This window comes from Lipotes vexillifer, unplaced genomic scaffold (assembly GCF_000442215.2).
Source record: "Lipotes vexillifer unplaced genomic scaffold, Lipotes_vexillifer_v1.1 scaffold4, whole genome shotgun sequence".
Classification (NCBI taxonomy): domain Eukaryota; kingdom Metazoa; phylum Chordata; class Mammalia; order Artiodactyla; family Lipotidae; genus Lipotes; species Lipotes vexillifer.
Genome location: NW_006785876.1, coordinates 413,969 through 436,487, shown reverse-complemented (window position 1 = coordinate 436,487; position 22,519 = coordinate 413,969). Strand labels below are relative to the sequence as shown.

The 22,519-nt window shown below is 39.5% G+C and overlaps 1 protein-coding gene across 3 annotated transcripts in view; it reads left to right on the top strand.

Moving 5' to 3' along the window:
- The window catches only part of BTBD9 (BTB domain containing 9), a 424,705-nt gene that overhangs the window by 278,049 nt on the left and 124,137 nt on the right, over nucleotides 1-22,519 (top strand). For 2 of the 3 annotated variants that reach the window (XM_007458166.1, XM_007458168.1), the window contains one exon: nucleotides 1,407-1,516. In XM_007458166.1, coding sequence (XP_007458228.1) covers nucleotides 1,407-1,516 — 110 coding nt within the window. Of the gene's footprint in view, nucleotides 1-1,382; nucleotides 1,517-22,519 lie in introns of all 3 variants that reach the window. The other variant, XM_007458167.1, reaches the window with a different exon arrangement.

The window sequence follows — 22,519 nt, the reverse complement described above, 5'->3', positions numbered from 1 at the left end:
GCGGTGTCTCCCTGCAGTGGATATGGGAACACTGAGCAGCCAGTCCAGGAGAAAGTATTACTATTGGTTATGAAGATGAGCGATCAGCTTGTGTCAAGGAGCAGGTGGCTAAATGAGGTGCACAGGGAATGCGGTGAGATTCAGGTTGGAAGAAACAGGAGGGAAAATAGCCCACGAGACAAAACCCCCAAATATAGCCTCTTTTATGTGAATTTTTACAATTGGCATTTACATTATACAGTTAACTTGGAGTAATGAGAAATGTAAGGAAATTACCGAATTAGTGAACAGCGATTAACTCAGACGTAAAATTGTATCATCTAAGTGGAAGGTTGTTTTACATAGCGGAACAAAGATATTACTAAAACCTTGCCCAGTCTGTCATCACCTAATTGAAATCTGTTCGTTTAGTATGCCCCATCCTTCAGAGCACATAGTTCATAATTTGAGAGAGCGTTATCAGTTAATCTAGTTATTTTTTTTCTTATTCTTCTTTTGAATTCCAGTAAGACTGTGTGTGGCACATTACATTCCCTCTGGAATTATGTGACATTCAGAAGAGTAAGTTTGTCTGTTCATTAACCTGTGAACTGTCAGATCCCTTTGAAGAGTGAAAGGAGCAAGTTGCTTCAAGGTTAATGCTTGTTTGTCAGAGAGGGTGAACAGGCCGAGAGGCTCGAGACTTGCCCTGTGAAACTCTGCACTGTATGCAGATGCCAGATCCGTGTGGCCAGGAGGGAGGCTGCAGAGCAGGCTGGGTCACTTCTGCTGATCACTTTCTCTGGTCAGGAGAAGGCTTCCTAGCAGTCAAGTGGGGGGCTGGCGTAAGTATATTGGGTTAACTTCCTAACAAGGATTCAGGAGCAATATTAAAATACAAGAAGCTGTGAGTGGTTTTCAGTAGTTTCCGTGGATTTTTACTTTCAACAAGAAAGCAGTATTGATTTCATGCATTTCATCCAATGGATGAAAGCTTTCATTGAGTTGGAAAGCATTTGACTTTGTGTGTGTTTGTGCACCTGTGCACAGGCACATTCCTAACCACAAAGCAAGGATAGAAGCTGTTTGTTATTCTCCAGTGTAAATGTCTCATGGATATACAGTTGTACTGACATTCAGGGGTTGAGCTGAACAATCCCTGGTTTGATTTTCTAGGTAAACCAAATCTAAGTTCTACTTCATTCTCTGGAAAGTGGTACCTCCTTAATTTTGCTGTAATTCTTCCAGGCTCAGTTGGAGCTAGCCCTAAGGAGCAGGTACAGGGTCTGAAGCCAATTCAGAGTCTCCTTTAGTCCATGCTCTGGTACACTGTATGTTTACATAGTGTATCTTAATCTGTTATCTTTGGATTCGTTACGATGGAAGCTCATTTTCTTCAACAGATTTTCTTTTCTTTTTACCCCCAGGTATATTCGAATAGTTGGGACTCACAACACAGTGAATAAGATTTTTCACATTGTGGCTTTTGAATGTATGTTTACAAACAAAACCTTCACTCTGGAGAAGGGGCTATTAGGTAAGTGTTACAATTCTATTTCTGTGTATACACTTAGATATTTTATCTTCAAATATTTTGTTATTCCATTAACTCATCTTAATTCACCTCTTAATCAGCTTTGACTAAGAACTCTGGTTGATTTGAATGCCTTATGGCTGAGTGACATAGAGAGGGCTTATATTTTTAGTAGTCAAAATAATAATTCCAGTAAACTTAAAAGAATGCAAATATTGTACTAGTAGTTAAGAATTGAAAATGTTCTAGTGATTCATTCAGATTTGCTATGTGGGGAATGCTTATGGTGGGGAATGCTTATGATAGGCAAAGCCTCTCAGACCAAAGGCTTTTCTATATTTAATGGTAGGTAGGATCAGGGAGGAAGTTGCTATATTATTGATCCAATGCTCCTACTTTCCAAGGCTATGCAGGTATTTTGGCCTCTGATTTGATATGAATGGTGTGCTCAGCTGTGAGAATATCTTCTTTTCATGGACACAGCAGTCCATATTTGCCCTACTTTGCCAAATTCACCTCAAGAAAATGCCTGCATATAAATTTAAATAAGACCAGAGTAACTAAATTATTGTAATGAAAATTAAGTTGTCTTGTGGGAAATATGGCCTGGCTGATCTTTCAAAAGGGCATTTTAAATTTTGTTTAGTTGTCTATTTGGTTGTTTTCTGTTATGTTTTGTTTTTGCTTTTGTTTTAGGTAATATTTAGTCTGGTCTGTGTGTAGTCCGTCCCAGGTCTTAACATTCCAGATACCATGAGGGGCTTTTCCTGTCTAGACGTCTTTTATCCATGCCCACAGGTTTTTGCTCATTTCCTATCAAGATCATAGTTTAACTAATTAGATCCTTGAATCTGTGCCTTTACTGCCACTTTCTTTGAAAAGGGACTCTGTATGTTCAAGTGGAAGGATAAGATGCCAGTGCCTTGGTGTACCTAAAGTACTTTACCTTTACAAATGGACTAATTTCTCCTCTCCTCTTCAAGTCCTGTTCATGCTGGGACACAGAACATATTGACTGTGTCCTAAAAACATGGTGAAAACTAGAATGGGAAATATGAGAGTAACTTGCAAATGTCTACTAATTCTTTGAATGGTCGAAAGTCTAAATTTTCGTAATGCCATGTGTTTCCTAAATGTAATCCTTTACTTTAGGGAAATTTGGGAGAGTAATATTAATAAAGTAGCAGGAGTAGAAATTATCCCAATATATAGAGAACTTTCAGAGCTCAACTAAAATAAATAATTTGGTTTTAATTTTGCTATGGATGTAAATTTTAGTATTAAATATAAATGTTGATAATCTTTGTGACTTTTAAGTCATTTGAAAGTTAGTGCTGAAGCATTACCTGATATTATCAAGGCTTTTAACTCCATGGAGGGTCATAGAATTGTGATGATGGGGTGTTTGGGGGCAGCCACTCCTTTTCATCTGCTGCCCAAGTTGTTTTATAGACTAAGCTTCACTGTGTATGTGATTGTATAGTTAGGGGCATCCTTACTAAGAAGGATCTTATTAGAAACCAAACCGTCTTCAGTCACAGGATGTGTAGAGCATTTGGCTACTGGCTTCAGCCCGGTGCACTGCATTTTGCATGCTGTATAGAAGGCACCTCCCCCTTCTTACTGGAGAAGAACAGGTTTGTGGACACTGTAATTATCAAAGAAACAGCTCTATCTGGCGTGAAAGGCCATTGCAGGAATGAAACTTGGGATCAGTTATAGTGAAGGATGCTGTTGTTGGTCTGTATGTTTTGTCTAAACTGAGTTAGTCAGCATTATCAGAAGCCATAATAGTCTCAGACATCAGGGGATGAAAGAAGATTGCAGAGATGCAAGAAGTGTCTTTGGCGTCTGGTCAAATACTTGTCTTCAAGTCCTCTTCTATGATGCTCACAAGTTTGACCACAAAGAGCACTGCAGTCATTTGTCTGTCATCATCCCTCCACCAAATAGGAGCACATAGGCAGATATGTGTGTGTACCTGTCATCAGATGGCCTGCAGCGGGATCCCCTTTGGCTCTTACTTTACTATCTTACAGCGCAAAGTTGCCCCATGCTGGGCAGTCAGGGACATGGTTTGAGTTGTGAAGGACTGTAGGGAGATTTCATTATTCTTTGTCTGACATGGCAGCTCTGCTGAATTTACAGGGGTGTTTGAAGTAGTGATGGCCAGCTTTCCATGTTGATGATCTCAGGTGCATTTTAACTGCACACAGGCCTCAGACAGCCACTCTACAGGGACCTCCCAGAAAGGAGTGGTCCTCTAGTGGGGCCACAGTGTGCGTCAGAATCACCTGGAGTTATTTTTAAATTGTAGCTGCCTACTGCTACCTCTTTCCTATGAAATATGCAGTCCTCTCTTGAGAACCACTGATACGAACTTCAGGTTTTCACGGGGGAAAAAAGTAAAGCTAAAATAATGTCATCATGAATAACTAGTAGGGTATCAAGCTCTACTCTTACATTTCAAGATTCAGAATTTCTTTCTTTAATAGTTCCTTGGTCTTTGTTTCATAGTTCAGGCTACTCTCATTAGAGTAGTACTCTCCTAATAGGCCTTAAAATTACTTTTAAAATATTTGTGTTGTTTTTTAAAATCAGATTTTAATGTTATTACTTAAAACGTATAATGATGTCAGGAAAAACATAAATAAAAATAACCACACTAACATCATAAGATTTTAGTCTTCTTTTTCCACGAAAGGGTTTCTTTCACATTTTTGTTGACAACATGTCATTCTTCACGCTGCTTCACTTGCACAGACTCCTGGGGAAGCTTTGAAACCATGTGGGTTCATACATCCATGGGAATGGGGCCCTCCTCAACCACACTGACCAGATCTGGGTGTCAGACTCTACCCACAGCACTTCTCCCACCTTATCTGCTGCTGCCACCACAGCCCTTTCTCATTTGGTGGCTGCTTCTGGTTGGTGCTGGGATGTATTCTTGCCTGGGAGAGTCTTGCCTCTTTGTTAGGAGGCATTTGTAGGAAACTCTAACCTGTCTTACTGCTGATGCATAGAAGGAATGTTAGAATAGATAGACTGCTATTTAAACATTAAACCTCTCAAAAAATGTATTTGCTTTGCCGTGGCACTCCACTTTGTGACATGTATGTAGCATTTGCCGAATCCCTCCACTTTTTTCATAATAATTGCCAAAACTTCCTTTTCATTTAATCTTGTATTTAAGTTCACTTCTTTGAATACCCTATCAGTTATTCAAGGAGAGAGAATAATACCCACCACCCAGCTTAAAGAATTATCAACTCATAGACAACCTGGTTTTATCTGTATACTACCTACTTCCTCCCCATCAGATTATTTTGAAGCCAATTCCAGACACTTTATCATCTTATCCGTAAATATTCCAATATATATCTCTATACGTAAAGCCTCCTTTTTGTAGCCATAATCACAATATCATTATAATACCCCAAAATTGAACCGTTATTCCTTATGAGTATTAACTCAGTGTTCAAATGTTCCTAATCAAATCAAAGTCTGGAGTGAGCTTATGTGTTTTCATAGGTTGTTTAAATCAGAATTCAAATAAGGTCCATACTATCAACAAGTAGCTGTTATGACTCTTAAATCTCTTTAAATCTGTAGGTTCCCTTACATATGTCTGTCTCTGTCTTTCTTTGTTTTTTCCCCTCTCTCTAATTATAATTTATTTGTTGAAGAAACTAACTTTTTGTCCTGCAGAGTTTCTAACAGCCTAGATTTTGGTGATTAGATCCCCATGGTAACATTTAATGTGTTCCTCTGTTGTATTTCTTGTATTTAGTAGTTAGATAGAGGCTTAATCTGATTCAGGATATTTTTGGTTTTGTTTTTTGTTTGTTTTTTTGTAAAATGCTCTATAGATGGTGGTATATGTCTATCAAGAAGCACAGAAAATCTTTGATTGCCTCTCGCTTTTGGATAGTCACATCCATTCATGATTATTTCCTAAATTCATTCTTTGATAATTTGGAATTGCAAAATGGTTATATTCTAATCTGTCATTTCTTCTTTGTTTAGTAACGAGAAAGAGAAAAACTTTCCTGAACACTCATTTGGTAATCCTAAAATGCAGTTCGCCCAGGAAAAGTAGGATAAATGTTATATTCTTTCTTCTTATTTACCACTTTTCAAATTAAAGAGGTGGTTACCTAGCATCCTCCAAAGGTGACCAGTGAAGTGTGATTGTGGGGTTTTTTTGGGGGAAGGAAGATGGAAGGGGGAGTACATATTATTTTGAATTTATGGGATTAAACAAATTGGACATCTTTTAATCACTTGCGGTTATTTTTATTGATATTCAGATTGTCCCCATCTTTAGCTTCTTCATATTAGCTCTTGAGTCTTTCTGACATAATCTCAGTAGTCCCCAGTAATTCCTTGATTTCTGGCGTGACACAATGTACCAGGTTCATCTTGTACATTTATTGTCCCTCATCTGGAATCAGCCATTTCTGCAAGAAGCCCTGGTTCCCTCAAGTGGGAAATTACATTTGGAAACCTCAGCCTAAGCACTTCCTATTGGGTTGGTCACTATTGCTAGGCCTTTTCAGTGGACAGAAGTAGGAAATACATGCACATATATTTATTTATTTGTATATCATATATTCAACAGGTAAAATATATCACTAGTGCCTGCTGACACTTCTAATTAAAATTCAGTACACAAAGTTTTTGTTTAACCTTTTGATCTTCCATCTCCTTTTTTCCATACTGAAAATCTTGGTTACTACTGATAAAGCACAATTAATTTGCTTTGTCTTCAGTACGTGCAAAATAGTCTCAGAATTACATTACTAGTAGTACCTTAAACCATATGATTACTGAAAATAGTTTAAGATTTTTGCAGTTACCTTTAGGGCCCTTAAGGTATATCCCACTAGAGATGTATAGTAAAATTACTGTGTTTAAAAGTCACTTAAAATAATTCTCTGGGTGGTCATGCCACTATTTCAGCATACAGATAGATTCATTTGTTCCATTTTGCTTTCAGTATTTAGTGATTGCCTTTAAATTTTTTTGTTTTATAACTATGTAAAATATACACATAATTCCAAAATCAAATATACAAAGCTGTTGTATTTAGAGAAATCCAGTTTCTATTCCTGTCCCCTCTACTCATGTAGGTAATCTCTTTTTCCCCTTTAGTTTCTGAGGTTATCCGTTTTAAAAAAAAAAAAAAGGAAAATAAGTAAATATATGTAATTAATATTTTGTATCCTCCCCAGCATTCTTAAATAATTAGTAGTGTACTATATACTATACATTCTTTCTTTCTTTACCTTGCTTTTTTGTACTTAACACTTATCCTAGAGCTAACTATGTAGAAAGATATTCTTTATTCCTTTTGAATAACTGCGTGGTACTCATTAGTGTAGATGTACTATAGTTTATTAAACCAGTCCTCTATTGATGAACATTTGGGTTGTTTTCAGTCTTCTGCTACTACAAATTGTGCTGTTGCCTTTGGGATAGATTCCTAGAAGAGGGCTTACTTGATCAAAAGGTAAATGCATGTATAACTTTATTAGATATTGCCAAATTCACCTCCATAGGGTTTATCACATTTAAAAATTCTCATTGGCAATATATGATAACGATTGTTTCCCCCACAGCCTTGCCAATGGAGCATATTGTCAAACTGCTGGATTTTTGCCAGTTTAATAGGTGAGAAATGGTATCCCAGTTTCTCTCTTATGAGAGAAATTGAGCATCTTTTCATATTTTTAGGGCCATTTGCATTTCTTTTTTCCTTTTTAAATAGCTCTTCTCTTCTTATGAGTCTTGTAGATGAATAGAGAACATGCTTTTAGTAAGACTTGGGGGAGCAGTAAGTACTTAACGCTGGTACTAGAGTGTGGTATTTAGCATTACATGAGCCTGGTTTCCCTTCTTAAGGTCTCCTGGTTCTTCTGGAAGACATAAGCTCTCATAAGTCCCTTTCCATCCTTATCCTTGGCTCTACCTCTGCTTAAGAGATAGTAACTAAAGCATGGAGCTGTAGGCTCAAAATTCAAGGTTTTTAATCCTTTCAGAGAGTAAGAAAAAGCTTCCATTACCAGCTTTAGGCCATTAAGTATTACCTCTGTGTCTACCAGCATGGATCCAGGAAGACTGGTGGCTTTTTTTATTCTACTTCCTTGTTAGTAATTGAGGTAGGGCCACCAAAATAGGCAGCACAAGCACAGGAACTCTTTGTTGCTGAAGCTCTGGGAACGCTCACTACCGCTGCCACCAGGAACTCTGCTGTCTGAACAGGAACATTGGAGTCTGAATTTATCTGCCACTGTGCTACCTGCAATACCATCAGAAGCATCCTCCTCTCCTTCATTCTCACCAGTTTCTTCTATTGGTAGAACTTCACCAAAAACAAAGCTGGAGGGAAAAAAACCCATACCAAGCTGGCAAGCTTGGGAAATGTAGTTTATGGAGCTTTAGCCTCTGACATACTTTGTAAAGCAAGGGAGTGAATGGAGCTGAAAGCAGATAGATAGATGATGAGTGCAAAGGCAGAAAGTGTAAAAAGGGCTCCAGTCATCAGGGGACTTACCATCTGATTCAAAGCAGCTGGATAAGACCATTGGCAAGGCATAGAAATATGTGGAGTGGAGAACAACAGACAAAGGCACAAGCAGAGTGTGGAGAAAGGTTAAATGTTTAGTTGGGCTGTGAAGGAAGCCAGCATATTTTCTTGCCTTGTAAAGTAAGGTTTTATGAAGAATGGTATTTTGAGCAGGGCCTGGAAGAATTTAGTAAACAATACAGAGCAATACAAATGTGCTAATTTACATAGCAACAAAAATGGCTGATACTTGTTCCCAGCTGGAGGCAGGAAATAGAAAATAGGTGGCCTGTAATTGCTACTATCATCTAAAAGTATTTTGAAGTAGCATCTTTAGAATTCTGTAAAGTCCTGGGAAGGGAAACAGTTGGAAATCTGCTGTGAAGGGCTTTTGGCATCCACTGAACCAGGCATATGACTTCTGTGCTTAAAAAAATGTGTCCTCTGGAGTAGAAACAGAGATTTGGGAGTGAGGGAGTTCATCAGGGGGTGGAGGCGTTAAAATGTGGCAAAGAAGCAAACTTGTTGGAGTAACAGAGGGGCCCTAAAGACAGAGAGTTTTCTAAAACTAGCACTATTGAGTCTGGACTAGTCTAGACCAAGAGGATTTCTTTTCCCAGCCTGTTTCTATAACCAGATATTAAGGCTGGTTCTAATTGTCAGTGAAGCTTAACTTCTTTATCTACTGTAATTTACTTGGCATTAAACAGATATTTATTAAGAGGCTGCCAACCAAGTGTATCTTAGGCACTGGGGATAGAAAGATACACAGGTGCAGTTTCTGCCTCGGAGGATCATATGAGCTAATGAAGGAGAAAGACACTTAAATAGAAGGTGACAACACAGTGAAATAAGTCATCTCTTGGGAGAATTCAGAAGATGCTGTAGGAAAACTGGAACAGGAGCACCTAAGCTGAGTTGGGGGATGGTGTCACAGAAGACCTCCCCATAGAGGTGATGAAGCTCCTTAAGTCTTTTTAAGGAAGAAGATGGAGAGTCAGGGGAGAATCACATAAAATGGTCAGTGTGTGCAAAGTGTGTTAGTGTGTTATTTATCTCTGACCAATTTCAAAGCCAATGCCCCTTCCAGTGGACCACCCTGCATTTGGTGGAGGGGGCAGTGGAGTAAGAGTTAGAGTTATTTGTAGTCTCTCACCCTTTCCCTGGAGAAGATTAAGCATTATTTTCTCACAAAGTCTTAGAGTTTTAGAAAAATTCAAATAAAATAAATACCCCACAATAATGCATAAAGAACATAATACAGTTTGTTTGCTTCCCACCTTGGGAAGCCCCTATTTTCAAACAAGAATGGGCTACAGTTTTTATGTGTGCGAGACAGCAGGGGGATGATTAGAAAGTGACCTTCTCACAGTCACTTAGGATTCTTAATTTAGTATGTGGTCCTTGTGTACATTTAAATTTCATTATCTTTTTATACCTGTTCTTTTGTTGTTGTTTTTTTTGTTTGTTTGTTTGTTTGAGACTTACAGAACTTATGTGTACATTTTACAGGATTGAATTTTTTGGATCCTACTTGTATATCCCCTTGTTATAGCAGGAATATAGTAGGGTGTGTATGTGTGTCCAGGGTAATGTAAATGTGCACAACTTTTTAAAAAAATTATCTATTTATTTATTTTTGGTTGTGTTGTGTCTTCATTGCTGCACGCGGGCTTTCTCTAGTTGTGTCGAGCGGGGGCTACTCTTTGTTGTGGTGCGCGGGCTTCTCATTGCAGTGGCTTCTCGTTGTGGAGCACGGGCTGTAGGCGTGTGGGCTTCAGTAGTTGTGGCATGCGGGCTCAGTAGTTGTGGCTCGCGGGCTCTAAAGCACAGGCTCAGTAGTTGTGGTGCACAGGCTTAGTTGCTCTGCGGTATGTGGGATCTTCCCAGACCAAGATGGAAGCCGTGCCCCCTACATTGGCAGGCGGATTCTTAACCACTGTGCTACCAGGGAAGTCCCACAACTTGTTTTTAAATGGGACATCATGGAGCATGTATTCAACATGATGCAACAATATCACTTTCTCACAAACCATGGTTCTGCCTCAGACTGGCATTATGAATAGCCAGGTTGTAATTGGCGAGATGTTTCTCTGGCACTGACTGTGAAAGATATGCCGGTGGCCAAGGGGACGTAAAATCTAATTTTGTTGGCCTAGTCACTAGTTCAGTACCCCAATCCTCCAATCCAAAACCAGGTAGGTAATTTTTAATTGAATATTTTAAGTAGGTAATACAAATGTTTACTCTTATTTCCCCCCTTTTATTATTAAACACATATTCAGGTATACCTTTTTTTAATTAACAATTTTTTTAGATCTTTCAATGCATAAAGAGCTTTCTCTTGATTCATTTTTTTTACATTTGTGCAATATTCCATTGACTAGAAGTGCTATAATTTATTTAACCAGTCTCCTTTGATAGACATGTAGGTGTTTCCAGTCTTTAATTATCAATAACAATTCTGTAATGACCCATTTTATAAATAGTGAGGTTGAATCAGAGGTGGTTCCAATAAAGCCTAAAACAAACAAAAAAACCCATTATTACTCCCAGGGCCAGCTCTATAATTTTCAGGGCACCGTGCAGAATGAAAATGTGGAGCCCCTTGCTCCAAGGGTAAGAAACAAGTGCATTAAAAGTATTTTAACAAGAAAAAAAAAAAGTTTTTTCCTTTCTTTTGCAGCCTTTCAACCTCGTCTGTTGTTTTTATTTGCTATTTAATGTTCTAGGTAAAGAAAAATTAAACTTTTAAATTGTTAGCATGTATTTTATTATTTGTCTTTTTATTGTGCAATGGTGGTTTTAAATGTAAATATAAGAGCATTATCTTCTATGCAGAATCGCCAAAATTACACAATTCACATTTGCTGTTTGCTAGCTCATATATGTATATGTATTAATTTTTACTAGAACAGTGGAAATTCTGCACAAAATTATGTTGTTTTTATTTCACTTCCTAATTCACACGCATTCTACCAAAACCCTCCACCTTTGACTTACTCAGTAAGCTTCCTTAACAAGGAAGGACTGAAACTGACACAATATTGTAAATCAGCTGTACTTCAATAAAAAAAATAAAATGAAGGACTGAAGGGAAAAGGAACTACGAGTTGCCCTATCTTTTCAGCATAAGCATTTGGCTAACATAGGGAAATAACGAGAGTGAAAAAGGATATGATAGAATTCCTTGGTTGGTAGTGCTTCTTAGAACGTTGCTGACTTTTCTCTACCTTTGAGGTAGTTTCTGGTTGGACGGGAAAGTGGCCTCTCCCAGCCATCAGCAGCCAAGTTTACTCAAGCATAGTCACGGCCCATTGACCTTGGCTTTGCTTTGAGTCTCACTCAACCTGCACATGTGAGTCCACTGGAATTCTGTGCTTCTGGGGCATGGTGAACACTATACACAAATTGGGGCAGTGGAGAAATGTAGACACATGTACGTCGCATATCTCCTCTGTTCACGGGCTTGCTCCATTGTCCCATCAGACTTCATTTTAAAAACATAAGTTCAAAGATAAGATTATTAAGAATTTAAAGACAGGGACAGTGGAGCATTAAACTAAGTGTGGGTCCCTTCTGAGTGCAGGACCTGTCTGAAAGAACAGGTTGCGTGCCCATGAAGCTGGCCCTCATTACCATTTCTATTTAACATTGCCCTGGAAGTTTGGGGTGGTGGGGAGAGGGAATGGGGGAGGAGGTGAAGAACAAGAAATATGTGTGATAAATATTGGGGGAAAGGGACCAAATAAATGTCTTTATTTGCAGATGTGATATGACAATATACCCAAGGAAATGGACTGAAAAATAACTAAAACTAATAAGAACTCTAAGGAATCTAGTCAGATACAATTGTATATGCAAAAATCAAGTTTTCTCAAATACCCCCAATAACCAAGGGAAAATTCCATTCATAATAGCAATACAAACTATGTAACACCCAGTAACAGTTCATGAGCCATACTTTTCCTTTATACCTAGTCCATGCCAAACCGTGTTACCAAATATCACCCATCCCTGCACCACCTTATGCCATTAGAGATGGGATAAGGGTCAGGAACAAAGGTGGGAGGCAGAAGGATGATGCGAACTCATAAATAGTATGGATGTGAGGTGAGCATGCCAGGGAGATCTGCTAGAAGTTTTAAACATTTTTTACCCACAAACAACAAATACCTACCTAGGAATAAAGCTAAGAAGTCCATAGGTTCTAATGTAAAGAAACTATAAATCTTTAAGAAATAGTGAATAATGGAAGGACATATTCTTGGATAGGAAACTTTAATATAGTAAACACTTTGGTTCGTCCCATCTTAATCTACTAATTTAATGCAGGACTGCTCAGAATCCCAGTTGTGCTTTAAAAAAAAAAAAACTAAGTTCTTTAAAAATTGTTCCAAGAGAATAAATAAATGGAAACCTCTTCCCCACCAAAAAATGAAGGAAAAAAAATGAAATGAGAAGTCTAGTACCACCAGGTATTAAAATTCATACTACATACTAAAGTAGTATGGCATTAATGCAAGAATAAACTGGTAGATACATTAAGCAATCATCCAAACTCTGACTTATTTTATCTCAGTATATGTAAGAAGATAGTGCAAGATTAAAAATGACGTTTCACATCCATGGAGAACAGAAAGGTAATATAGCAAATGGTGCTGAGACGCTTGACAATTGAAAACACATAAGATTTTCTTCATACTATATACTAAAATAATCTCCTGTTAGATTTCACATTACTCCAAAAGAACCGTAGAGAACTATTAATAACTATTTATCTGATCTCAAGGTGAGGAGCTACTTCTTCAGCATAAAAGCAAAGGCAGAAACCATAAACAATTCAGAGGTGTTTGACAAACTGGGAAAAAAATAATTGCAACATATATGACAATGAGTAATTGTCTTTAGTATATATGAAGTACTTTCCAAATAAGTAAGGAAAAAAAATGTGAATCCCCAATAGGAAATGTGTACAAACAGCAGTTTATTTAAAAAGAAAGAAAAACACAAAAATCTAAAAAAAAAAAAAAAAAATGGCTCTGAAGAAACTAGAAGCAGGACAGGAATAAAGACGCAGACCGCAGACATAGAGAATGGACTTGAGGACACAGGGACGGGGAAGCGCAAGCTGGGACGAAGTGAGAGAGTGGCATGGACATATATACACTACCAAATGTAAAGTAGCTAGTGGGAAGCAGCCACATAGCACAGGGAGATCAGCTCGGTGCTTTGTGACCACCTAGAGGGGTGGGATAGGGAGGGTGGGAAGGAGAAGCAAGAGGGAGGAGATATGGGGATATATGTATATGTATAGCTGATCCACTTTTTGTACAGCAGAAACTAACATACCATTGTAAAGCAATTATACTCCAATAAAGATGTTAAAAAAAAAGGTTAAAAAGAAAGAAAAACACAATAGTCCATAAACTTGAAAGAGTTTGACCTCACTAATAATCAAAAAAATGCAAATTAAAACAAGATACCATGTGTTCCCTGCTTGCACGGTGTTTAAGAATCCGCCTGCCAATGCAGGGGACCCGGGTTCGAGCCCTGGTCTGGGAGGATCCCACATGCCGCGGAGCAGCTAAGCCCATGTGCCACAACTACTGAGCCTGTGCTTTAGAGCTCGCGTGCCACAACTACTGAGCCTGTATGCCATAACTACTGAATCCTGTGTGCCTAGAGCCCGTGCTCTGCAACAAGAGAAGCCCGCGCACCACAACAAAGAGCAGCCCCCACTCGACGCAACCAGAGAAAGCCTGCGCACAGCAACAAAGACCCAACACAGCCAAAACTAAAAATAAAAAGTAAATTTATATATATAAAAAAAAAATACCATTTTTTGGCCTGTTTTATTGGCAAACTTTTTTTTTTTAACATCTTTATTGGGATTGTTTTTGTTTTTTCGTTTTTTTTCCGTACGCAGCCCTCTCACTGTTGTGGCCTCTCCCGTTGCGGAGCACAGGCTCTGGACGCGCAGGCTCAGCCCTGTTATTTATGATAAGCAAAAAGTTGGAAGGACTACAAATGTCCAACAGTAGGAGCATAATGAAATAAATTCTGGCACATTAGCATATCAAAATTCCTGTATAGCCATTCATAACATAGGGAAATGGCCATAATATAATGTAAAATAAAAGTAGGGGGCTTCCCTGGTGGTGCAGTGGTTGGGAGTCCGCCTGCCAATGCAGGGGACGCAGGTTTGTGCCCCGTTCCGGGAGGATCCCACATGCCGTGGAGCGGCTGGGTCCCGTGAGCCATGGCCGCTGGGCCTGCGTGTCCAGAGCCTGTGCTCCGCAGGGGGAGAGGCCACAGCAGTGAGAGACCCGCGTACAACAACAACAACAACAAAAAGGATACCATCTTTATAGCCAGATCAATGCCAGTATTTTAAAGATAATATATGTATTTTTAGATGTACATATATTAATTTTCTATGGCCATAAAAAAATACTATATACTGGGTGACTTAAACAACAGAATTTATTTTGTCACAGTTGTAGAGCTTGGAAATCTAAGATCAAGCTGTCAGCAGGTTTGGTTTCTCCTGAGACCTCTCTCTTTGCCTTGTAGGTGGCCGTCGTCTCACTGTGTCCTCACATGGCTTTTTTTGCATGCACTCCCATCCCTGATGTCTCCTCTTCTTATACCCATCTTATTGGATTAGGGCCCCATCCTTATGACCTCTTTTAATCCTAAGTACCTCTTTATAGGTCCTACCTCCAAATACAGTCACATTCCAAGGTACTGGGGGTTAACATTTCAAAATATGAATTTGGGAGGGACACAATTCAGTTCATAACAGTGCATTAAAAAAAGGACATAAGGAAGACTATCAAAACGTTAATAGAGGTTTTCTGGATGGTGGGATTCCAGGTAACTTTTGTGTTTTTAATTATATTTTTATACACTTACATATTTTCATCAGTGAAAATGTGTTACTTTTGTAATCAGAAGAAAATTAGTGTTTCTTTTTCAAATAAAGCTATTTCCACATTACCTATGAGGAGACAAGGCAGAGTGGGCAGGACCAACACCTAAGTCCTCCATGCACCTTAGTATCCCACTTGCTGCCAAGGATAGCCACTAAATTAAGCAAAGTCCTGTTCCTGGGCTAGGTAGGGAATATCATGATTCACCTGATGATTCTATTGAGTAAACAAAGAGTCCTTGAGAATCTAGATAAAAGATGCCAAACCAAAAATAGTGTAATACATATACTGTATGATTCCATTTATAAACGATTCTATATCTTGAAAACTAGTGTATAGTGACAGAAAACAGATCCACAGTTTTCTGAGGCTGGGGAGGAATTACAAAGGAGCATGAGGAAACTTCTGAGGATGATGGAAAGGTTTGTTATCTTGATTGTGCTAATAGTTTCATGGGTGTGTACAAATGTCTAACTCATCAAATTGTACATTTCAAATATGTGCAGTTTATTGTGTGTCAATTATATCACAAGAAGGTTGTTTAAAAATGGGAAGAAGGAAGTGGAAGGAAAGATTTCAATAGCCATTTGGGCACTATGGTATTATTTATTTATTAAAATGGTGATGTGAGGGCTATGGTTTTGTGAATCAAATTAAATCTTTGGAATTTGGAGGCTGTTGGAGCAGACTGCTGCATAAAATGTTTTGGGAGGGGGCCTTTAAACCCAATGGCGTTCTCCTGCCCCATAATTCAGTGTAACACCGACTAGGCATGTCACTGATTTGAGTAAAATTAAGTGATTGTATGATGTTGGGTGCCTGGTAGGTGAGCCAGTCTGGCACACAGTGATCTTTTTGAATTTATTGGCTCGTTAGTATTGTGAAGATGGGTATGTTTCTTTTATAGCTGCATTCGATACTTATCTTTTTAAAGACAGGAATCCGTACAGTGCTACAAGAGAGGAATGTACTTAAAAATCACAGCATTACCTGTGGTAAAATTATCATAAAAACTACCACGTACTCAAGCAGGGGATTGCTTCAATTCTGCCCTCATAATGACAGGAAATGGTCGTTGGTGAAGTTGTTTTCCATGAAGCTGTGATGAAATCAACTAAAATGGTAATAACGTGGAGTGTAAAAGTGAGGGACTCAGGTGAGATGTAAAAGTGCAGAAGGTGTTAGAATGTTCAAATTAGGATCTTCAGGAAATGATTCTGTAAAATATTAAATATGAATTGGTTGAGTTCTCAGTTCAGAACTGTCAGCAGTGCAGGTAGTTCTCGTGGCTGTTGTTGGTGGATTTCCCTGCGTGCTGTCCCCTGCATCCTGACTGGGTGGCTACCATTTGGCTAATGGCCAGGGAAGCTGGATAACAGAGAAATGGTCTTTGGTGGCGAGTGATAGTTTAGGAAAGGGCTTAGAGCCCTATTTCCTTCCTTCTTGCTCAAAACTGAGGAACTTGTCGCCCCAGGAGCATTATCATATTTTTTCCAATGATCCTTTGATGAATTAATGTTCAGTAGATGCCTGTTATAGCAGACTGGAAGCACACCTCAGTAAAACCTCAGTGAGCTGTGGAAACACACTAAAATATATATCATCAGAGGTATTTTTTATATTATAGACATAACTGTTGATACTATGTTCCAAATGTCACATCTATTCCCTTCTTGCCACCACTGCTGCCACCACCCTAGTGCAAACCACCCCCATCTGTCCTGCACTGTTGTCTGTCATGCCTGCCTACTCAGCAGTGTCCCTGCAACCTCTCTAGTCCTTGCCATTGTTCACTACACTCCTATTGGAACACTCCTTTGCTCAAAATCACTCAGAGCCTTTCCAGTTCTTTTAGGATAAAGTTCAAAATCTCCACCATAGTCCTCAAGGTCCTGTATAATCTGGTGCTTGCATATACCTGCTTCATCTTGTGCCAGTCCCCATCTAGCTTTCTGCATTCAGGCTATGAGCCTTCTTTCCATTCCTAGAATGCGCCATGCATGCCCTGACCATGGGGCCTTTGTACTTGCCATTCCCTCTGGAAAGCTTCTCCCCCTCTCCTCATTCTCAGCCTCACTGCATCACACCCCACCCCATTTATCTCCTTAACCTCCTATTGATCATTTAAATTGCAGCTTAAATGTCACTTCTTAAGAAAAGTTTTGCCTGACCCTCTACCCCCAATTTGGGTTGAAGTTTCTTTGTATGATGCTAATAGATCTGGGTGTTTTTCTTCCAAGTACTTAGTTTCATTTGTAACTATACATTTGTTTATCTGGCTCGATAATAGAATGGACTGTGTCTCTTTTGTTCACTGCTGTATTCCCAGCATGTGAAATCTCAATATTCAATAAATATTTACTAGATAGGTGGATAGATGGACAGTCTGATGGAAGGAAGGAATGATGTGTTGCCTTCTGAGGACCAGAAGATCAATGCAGATTCTGGTTCTCACTCTGCTGCTGATTTGTTGTGTAATAAATAAGTCGCAATCTCTCTGAGACTCCAATTTCTCAGCTATGAAATGAGAAAACTAACCCAGGAGCTTCCCTGGTGGAGCAGTGGTTGAGAGTCTGCCTGCCGATGCAGGGGACGCCGGTTCGTGTCCCGGTCCGGGAGGATCCCACACGCCGCGGGGCAGCTGGGCCCGTGAGCCATGGCCACTGAGCCTGCGCGTCCGGAGCCTGTGCTCCGCATCGGGAGAGGCCACAGCAGTGAGAGGCCCGTGTACCGCCAAAAACAAAACAAACAAACAAACAAAAAACTAACCTAATGATCTGTTCTTTTGTGTTTAAACGAGTATCCTTTTGGTTTAGATAACTGTGTTCATTATATACCTTAGGCCGTAATACATCATCCTCAGTGATCCAGGCAAGGCCTTCTCTTTTATTTGTGATTACTCATCTTTGTTAAACCCCACTTCTGCTCCCCTCCCCTTATGACCATTTCTAAGATGTTTTATTATGTCCTTAATATGCACATATATTTGGAAAATCTGTAATTTTTGGAGAGGGTTGTATATGTGTTTTAATCATCCAAAATGTTTTTATGCCATAAGTCTTTTTCATAACTTTTCTGACCTAGTATTATGGTTTTATGACATCGTTGTTTCTTAATGCTACTTAGTATTTCATCATAACTATAAATATATTATCAGTGAATTTATATAGTTCTTACTATTTGCCAGACACTGTTTTAAGCTCTTTACATAAAATCATTTAACCTTCACTACTGTCTTGTAAGGTGGGTACTGTTATTGTCTTGCCATTTCATTCATTCCCCTGGTAATAGAGACCTAGGTCACCTTCAGCTACTTGCTCTCAAAAACAATGCTGCAATGAGTTTCTTTGTGTTTGTCTCCTTTGCATCTTTTTTCTGAGACCTATATTCAAATGTATGATCCCTGAGTACTAAAGCATGCATACCTTTCATTTTGATCCATACTGCCAGATTGCCTTCCTGCAGGGCAGTGCCAGTTTACGCTCCCACCACCAGGAGCGCACAAGAGCCCTTTTCCTCCACATGTCTGCACCCACACTTAATATATGTGTTTTTCTACTCTGCCGTTATGATGGCCACAAAGTAGTATCTTGTTATTTTAATTTGCGTTTCTCTAATCCCTAGTGATTCTTTTGGCCACTGCTACTGCTACCACCCTAGTGTAAGCCACCACCATCTCTCCTCACCACTGCCCTGGTCTTTCTACTCATGGGTCTCCCCATGTCCTTCTCATTGTCCTTCACCCTCCAGCCAGAGTAATCTTACTGGAACACTCCTTTGCTCACAATCACTCTTTAACCCACTGAAATGATAGATGTTCTGATGATGACCCATACTTGCATTCCTAGGATAATTGCTTCTTGGACATGATGTATTTTCTAAATAATTATTGGATTTGTTGGCTAATATTTATTTTAGAGTTTTTACACCTATTTTCTTAAATAAAATGGACCTATAAATTTCTTTTCTCATCTCTAAGTCATTTTATAACCAAAGTTACATTAAAATGACTTGAGAAGTTTTCCCTCTTTTTCTGTTTTCTGGATCAATATGTAATAAGATATAAATTTTCTGTGCCTTGGACTAAGTGGTCCTCAAGATTCTTTTCTAACCATAAATTCAATGACTTGATGAGCTACTGTAGCTCTGAGTTTCTTACCAGTGCTTCACTGGTTGTGTGGATTAGTCAAGCAAGTTCACATATATCCAAGCCCTCAGTCATGTCAGAAAGCATTAACCTCCTATGGGCACAAAATTGTATGTTTTCCATCCTGTGCCCGTGGAAATGGGCTGAAACGGGAGTTCCATAGTCAACTGGTATCTCTCTTTATTCATTTGTTTCATTAAATTTTAACCATAAAAATTTTAGTGTTTAAATTGTATCTAATGGATTTCAAGGAGCCCTCCTGGCCTCCCTCCCACCCCAGCTGATTTCCTGGCCTCTCCTTTCCTTCCCCATAGAAACACACTGCTTTATTTTATTTCCTCCCTTCTTTCTGGCTGCACTCTTCTCTTTCCTGTCTGTCTGATCTTTATGGGTCTAGAGGAGAATTGGGTTCTTTGAGCCTGCAGACAAAGAGATTGCCAGAAGGGTTGGTCTTGGCAAGATTGGAATATTGGGTTGCAGAGGGAGGGGATTTGATCTCTGCAAAATTGGCAGGTGATTGAAAAGAAATTCTCATGCTGGTGTGTAGTTTCGTGATAGAGAGATTCTGGGGTAGACACAGACTGTTGGTGTCAACACCCAGTAGCTTTAAAGAACTTGGGCAGTACACACTCAATCTCTTCAGTCTAAACTGCTTTGATAAGCTTTGCATCATGATTCTCTGAATCTTGTTCTCAGAGCTGGAATGAAATCAGAACATGTGACATTGCTGCTCATATATCTCCCATTCTTCTTAGTACATATTACTTTAAACTGTAATAGTAATTGTCATATCATTTTATTTTTATTTCTCATCTGGCTGAGGACACAGTGCAGGCAAAGAAGATTATTCGTCAGACAGTGGCTACCTGGCGAACACAGTCCATATAATGGGAGTTAAGCTGAGATCCAGAGACTGACAAGCTATTAAATCTAAAAGGCAGGATTTCTTATGGTAGATCGGATATAATAATTTTATATCTCAGTATTTTATATATGTGACATTTTGTATAATATACAATTAACTGCCTGCTTTTGACATTTGAAAGTTAATGTGAAGGGAGTTATAAAACAGACACTGTAAACATCACCTCCCAAAGTGAAGTGGTAAATGGCTATCGGCCTCCAGGAGGGTGAGACCTAATTATTCCTCACAGTGCACTCTGTACCTTTTTACTACCAGTTTGGGTTTCATTGTCTTTGATAAACAAGATAATTGATATAAATGAATATGATCCTGTAAAATTGTTCCCCAATTGCAGGTTTTCAAGCTGGAGGTATAATTTTCCTTATGGCACAGTACTGTTAATCTTTAAATGGGTAGGTTGGTAATCTGCCTTTCATAAGAAGATATTAGGTGAGTCTCTCCTTACCAGAGCTGATAAAAACATTGGGTGTACCCAGGGCACAGGAAAAAATGACTAATGGTCACATTAATGAACAAGAGCATGTGGATTTTTGAGCGGGAGGCTTACAGTTGGGAATGCAAGAGAACTATCTCGGAGGTGAAAAGGAGATGCGGTCTTCCTCAGGAAGAGAACAGAGGCATATGTGCTGAAAAGGGAGGTCTGCATGCTGTTGGCTTTCCCCTCCTTCCCCAGCCCCAGCTCTGATCACTTAAATGCTGATTTGGCTGCACTGGCTGACCTACAGGCTGAAGATCTCAAACAAGGAGACCCTAATGTGCTTTCTCCTCTTATTTGGTGGAAGGGGACTGGGGCTTTGCTAAACTATCATTTTGTCCCTTAAATTAATACTCAGTGTTCTCGATCCTCTTTTGAAAGCTCTCATTAGGAAATGTAAAGGGCCAAGCAAGCAAAAGAGGTGCGTATGTTTGCACCCAGCGGGGAAGTCTGGGATAAGATCATTGGCAGTCTGCCTTGAAGAACCCATTTCTCTTTATGTATAAAGTACAACCAGGAAGAGTGAATGAAAAAGAAAGTGGGTGAATGCTTAGGAGAGAGTATAAAATGGCGTAGCCATGACTTCTTTTAGGGTAATGTTGTGCAACTTAGCATCGGAGTCTTGGTGGTTTAAAAAAGTAATAATTAATAATTATTGACTTGTCTAGGGCATCTAGTGTTTAGTTTTAAAAACTAATTTAAGAGCTTCCCTGGTGGCGCAGTAGTTGAGAGTCCACCTGCCGATGCAGGGGACACGGGTTCGTGCCCCAGTCCGGGAAGATCCCACATGCCGCGGAGCGGCTGGGCCCGTGAGCCATGGCCGCTGAGCCTGCGCATCCGGAGCCTGTGCTTCGCAATGGGAGAGGCCACAACAGTGAGAGGCCTGCGTACCGCAAAAAAAAATAAATAAACAAACACAAAACTAATTTAAACTCATGGCAAGGAAAACCATGGTGAAATGAGATTTCTCCCCGACAGTTCTCCTTGGCAGTGTTATCACAGCCTTTCAAAGATCCAGCTTGCTAAGGGTAGCTTGCTGTCCAGCTTAATGTCATCTCTTCTCCGAACTGGTGCGCTGGCTCCCTCCCCCTCTCTCTTTCTTGAAAGGTTAGCCTTTCTTCAGAATAGTACAGGTTTTTCCAGCGACATCTGTCAACTTGGCAACGAGCACACCCTAAGGAAATTATGAACATTTGAAGACCTTCTAAATACTGTAGGGAACCTTCCCTCTCCCTCTCCCTCTCCCTCTCTTCTCCCCCATCCCCCGTCCTGCTTTCACCCAAGAAGAGTAGAGCACCCATATGGCATTTATCACTGTCCATATCACTAGTAAACTATAAGCCTATTTGTGTCTGTGATTTTTTTTAATGCATTTTGATTTGTTCATTCAATGGTGATAGCTCATGAAACCTCAAAGGGGTGACTATCCTAGAAGGCAGGTTGTGGACAGACCCCTTTGTTTAATGAAAGGAGACCCCCGCCCCCCAGCCACCATACTGTTAGCACAAAGAGACTTCTTTGGTCTAATAACTCCCATGATCTTGATCTGATTCAGTAGGTCAGAAATTGCTGTCCCCAGCAAATATCGACCAGAAGGAAATGCTTTCTTGGTTTTTCTGAAACTGCCAGCTGTATATTACACTAGCAGGTACTAATAGGTTTTTGCTGGTCAGTAGAATTGTTATTGGTTCTTCCTTTCCCTGCTTCCTATCCTTTTACAATTACAAGGTGACTCATGAGAATAAAAGTCTCACCTCTTGTGTAATACCCAGATTTCTGACATGCTGGTCCCACCTACCCATACCATGTGGGGAAAGCCTGGCCCTTCATGACTAGGGAAGCACCAAGCCTGGATCTTGTGATTTTTTTTTTTGAAATTCTCAGGATGCTTTTGTGAACATAATCTAATTTATTCTTTCAATATTCATAAGAAAGCAGGAGGAGGAAGGGATTCTT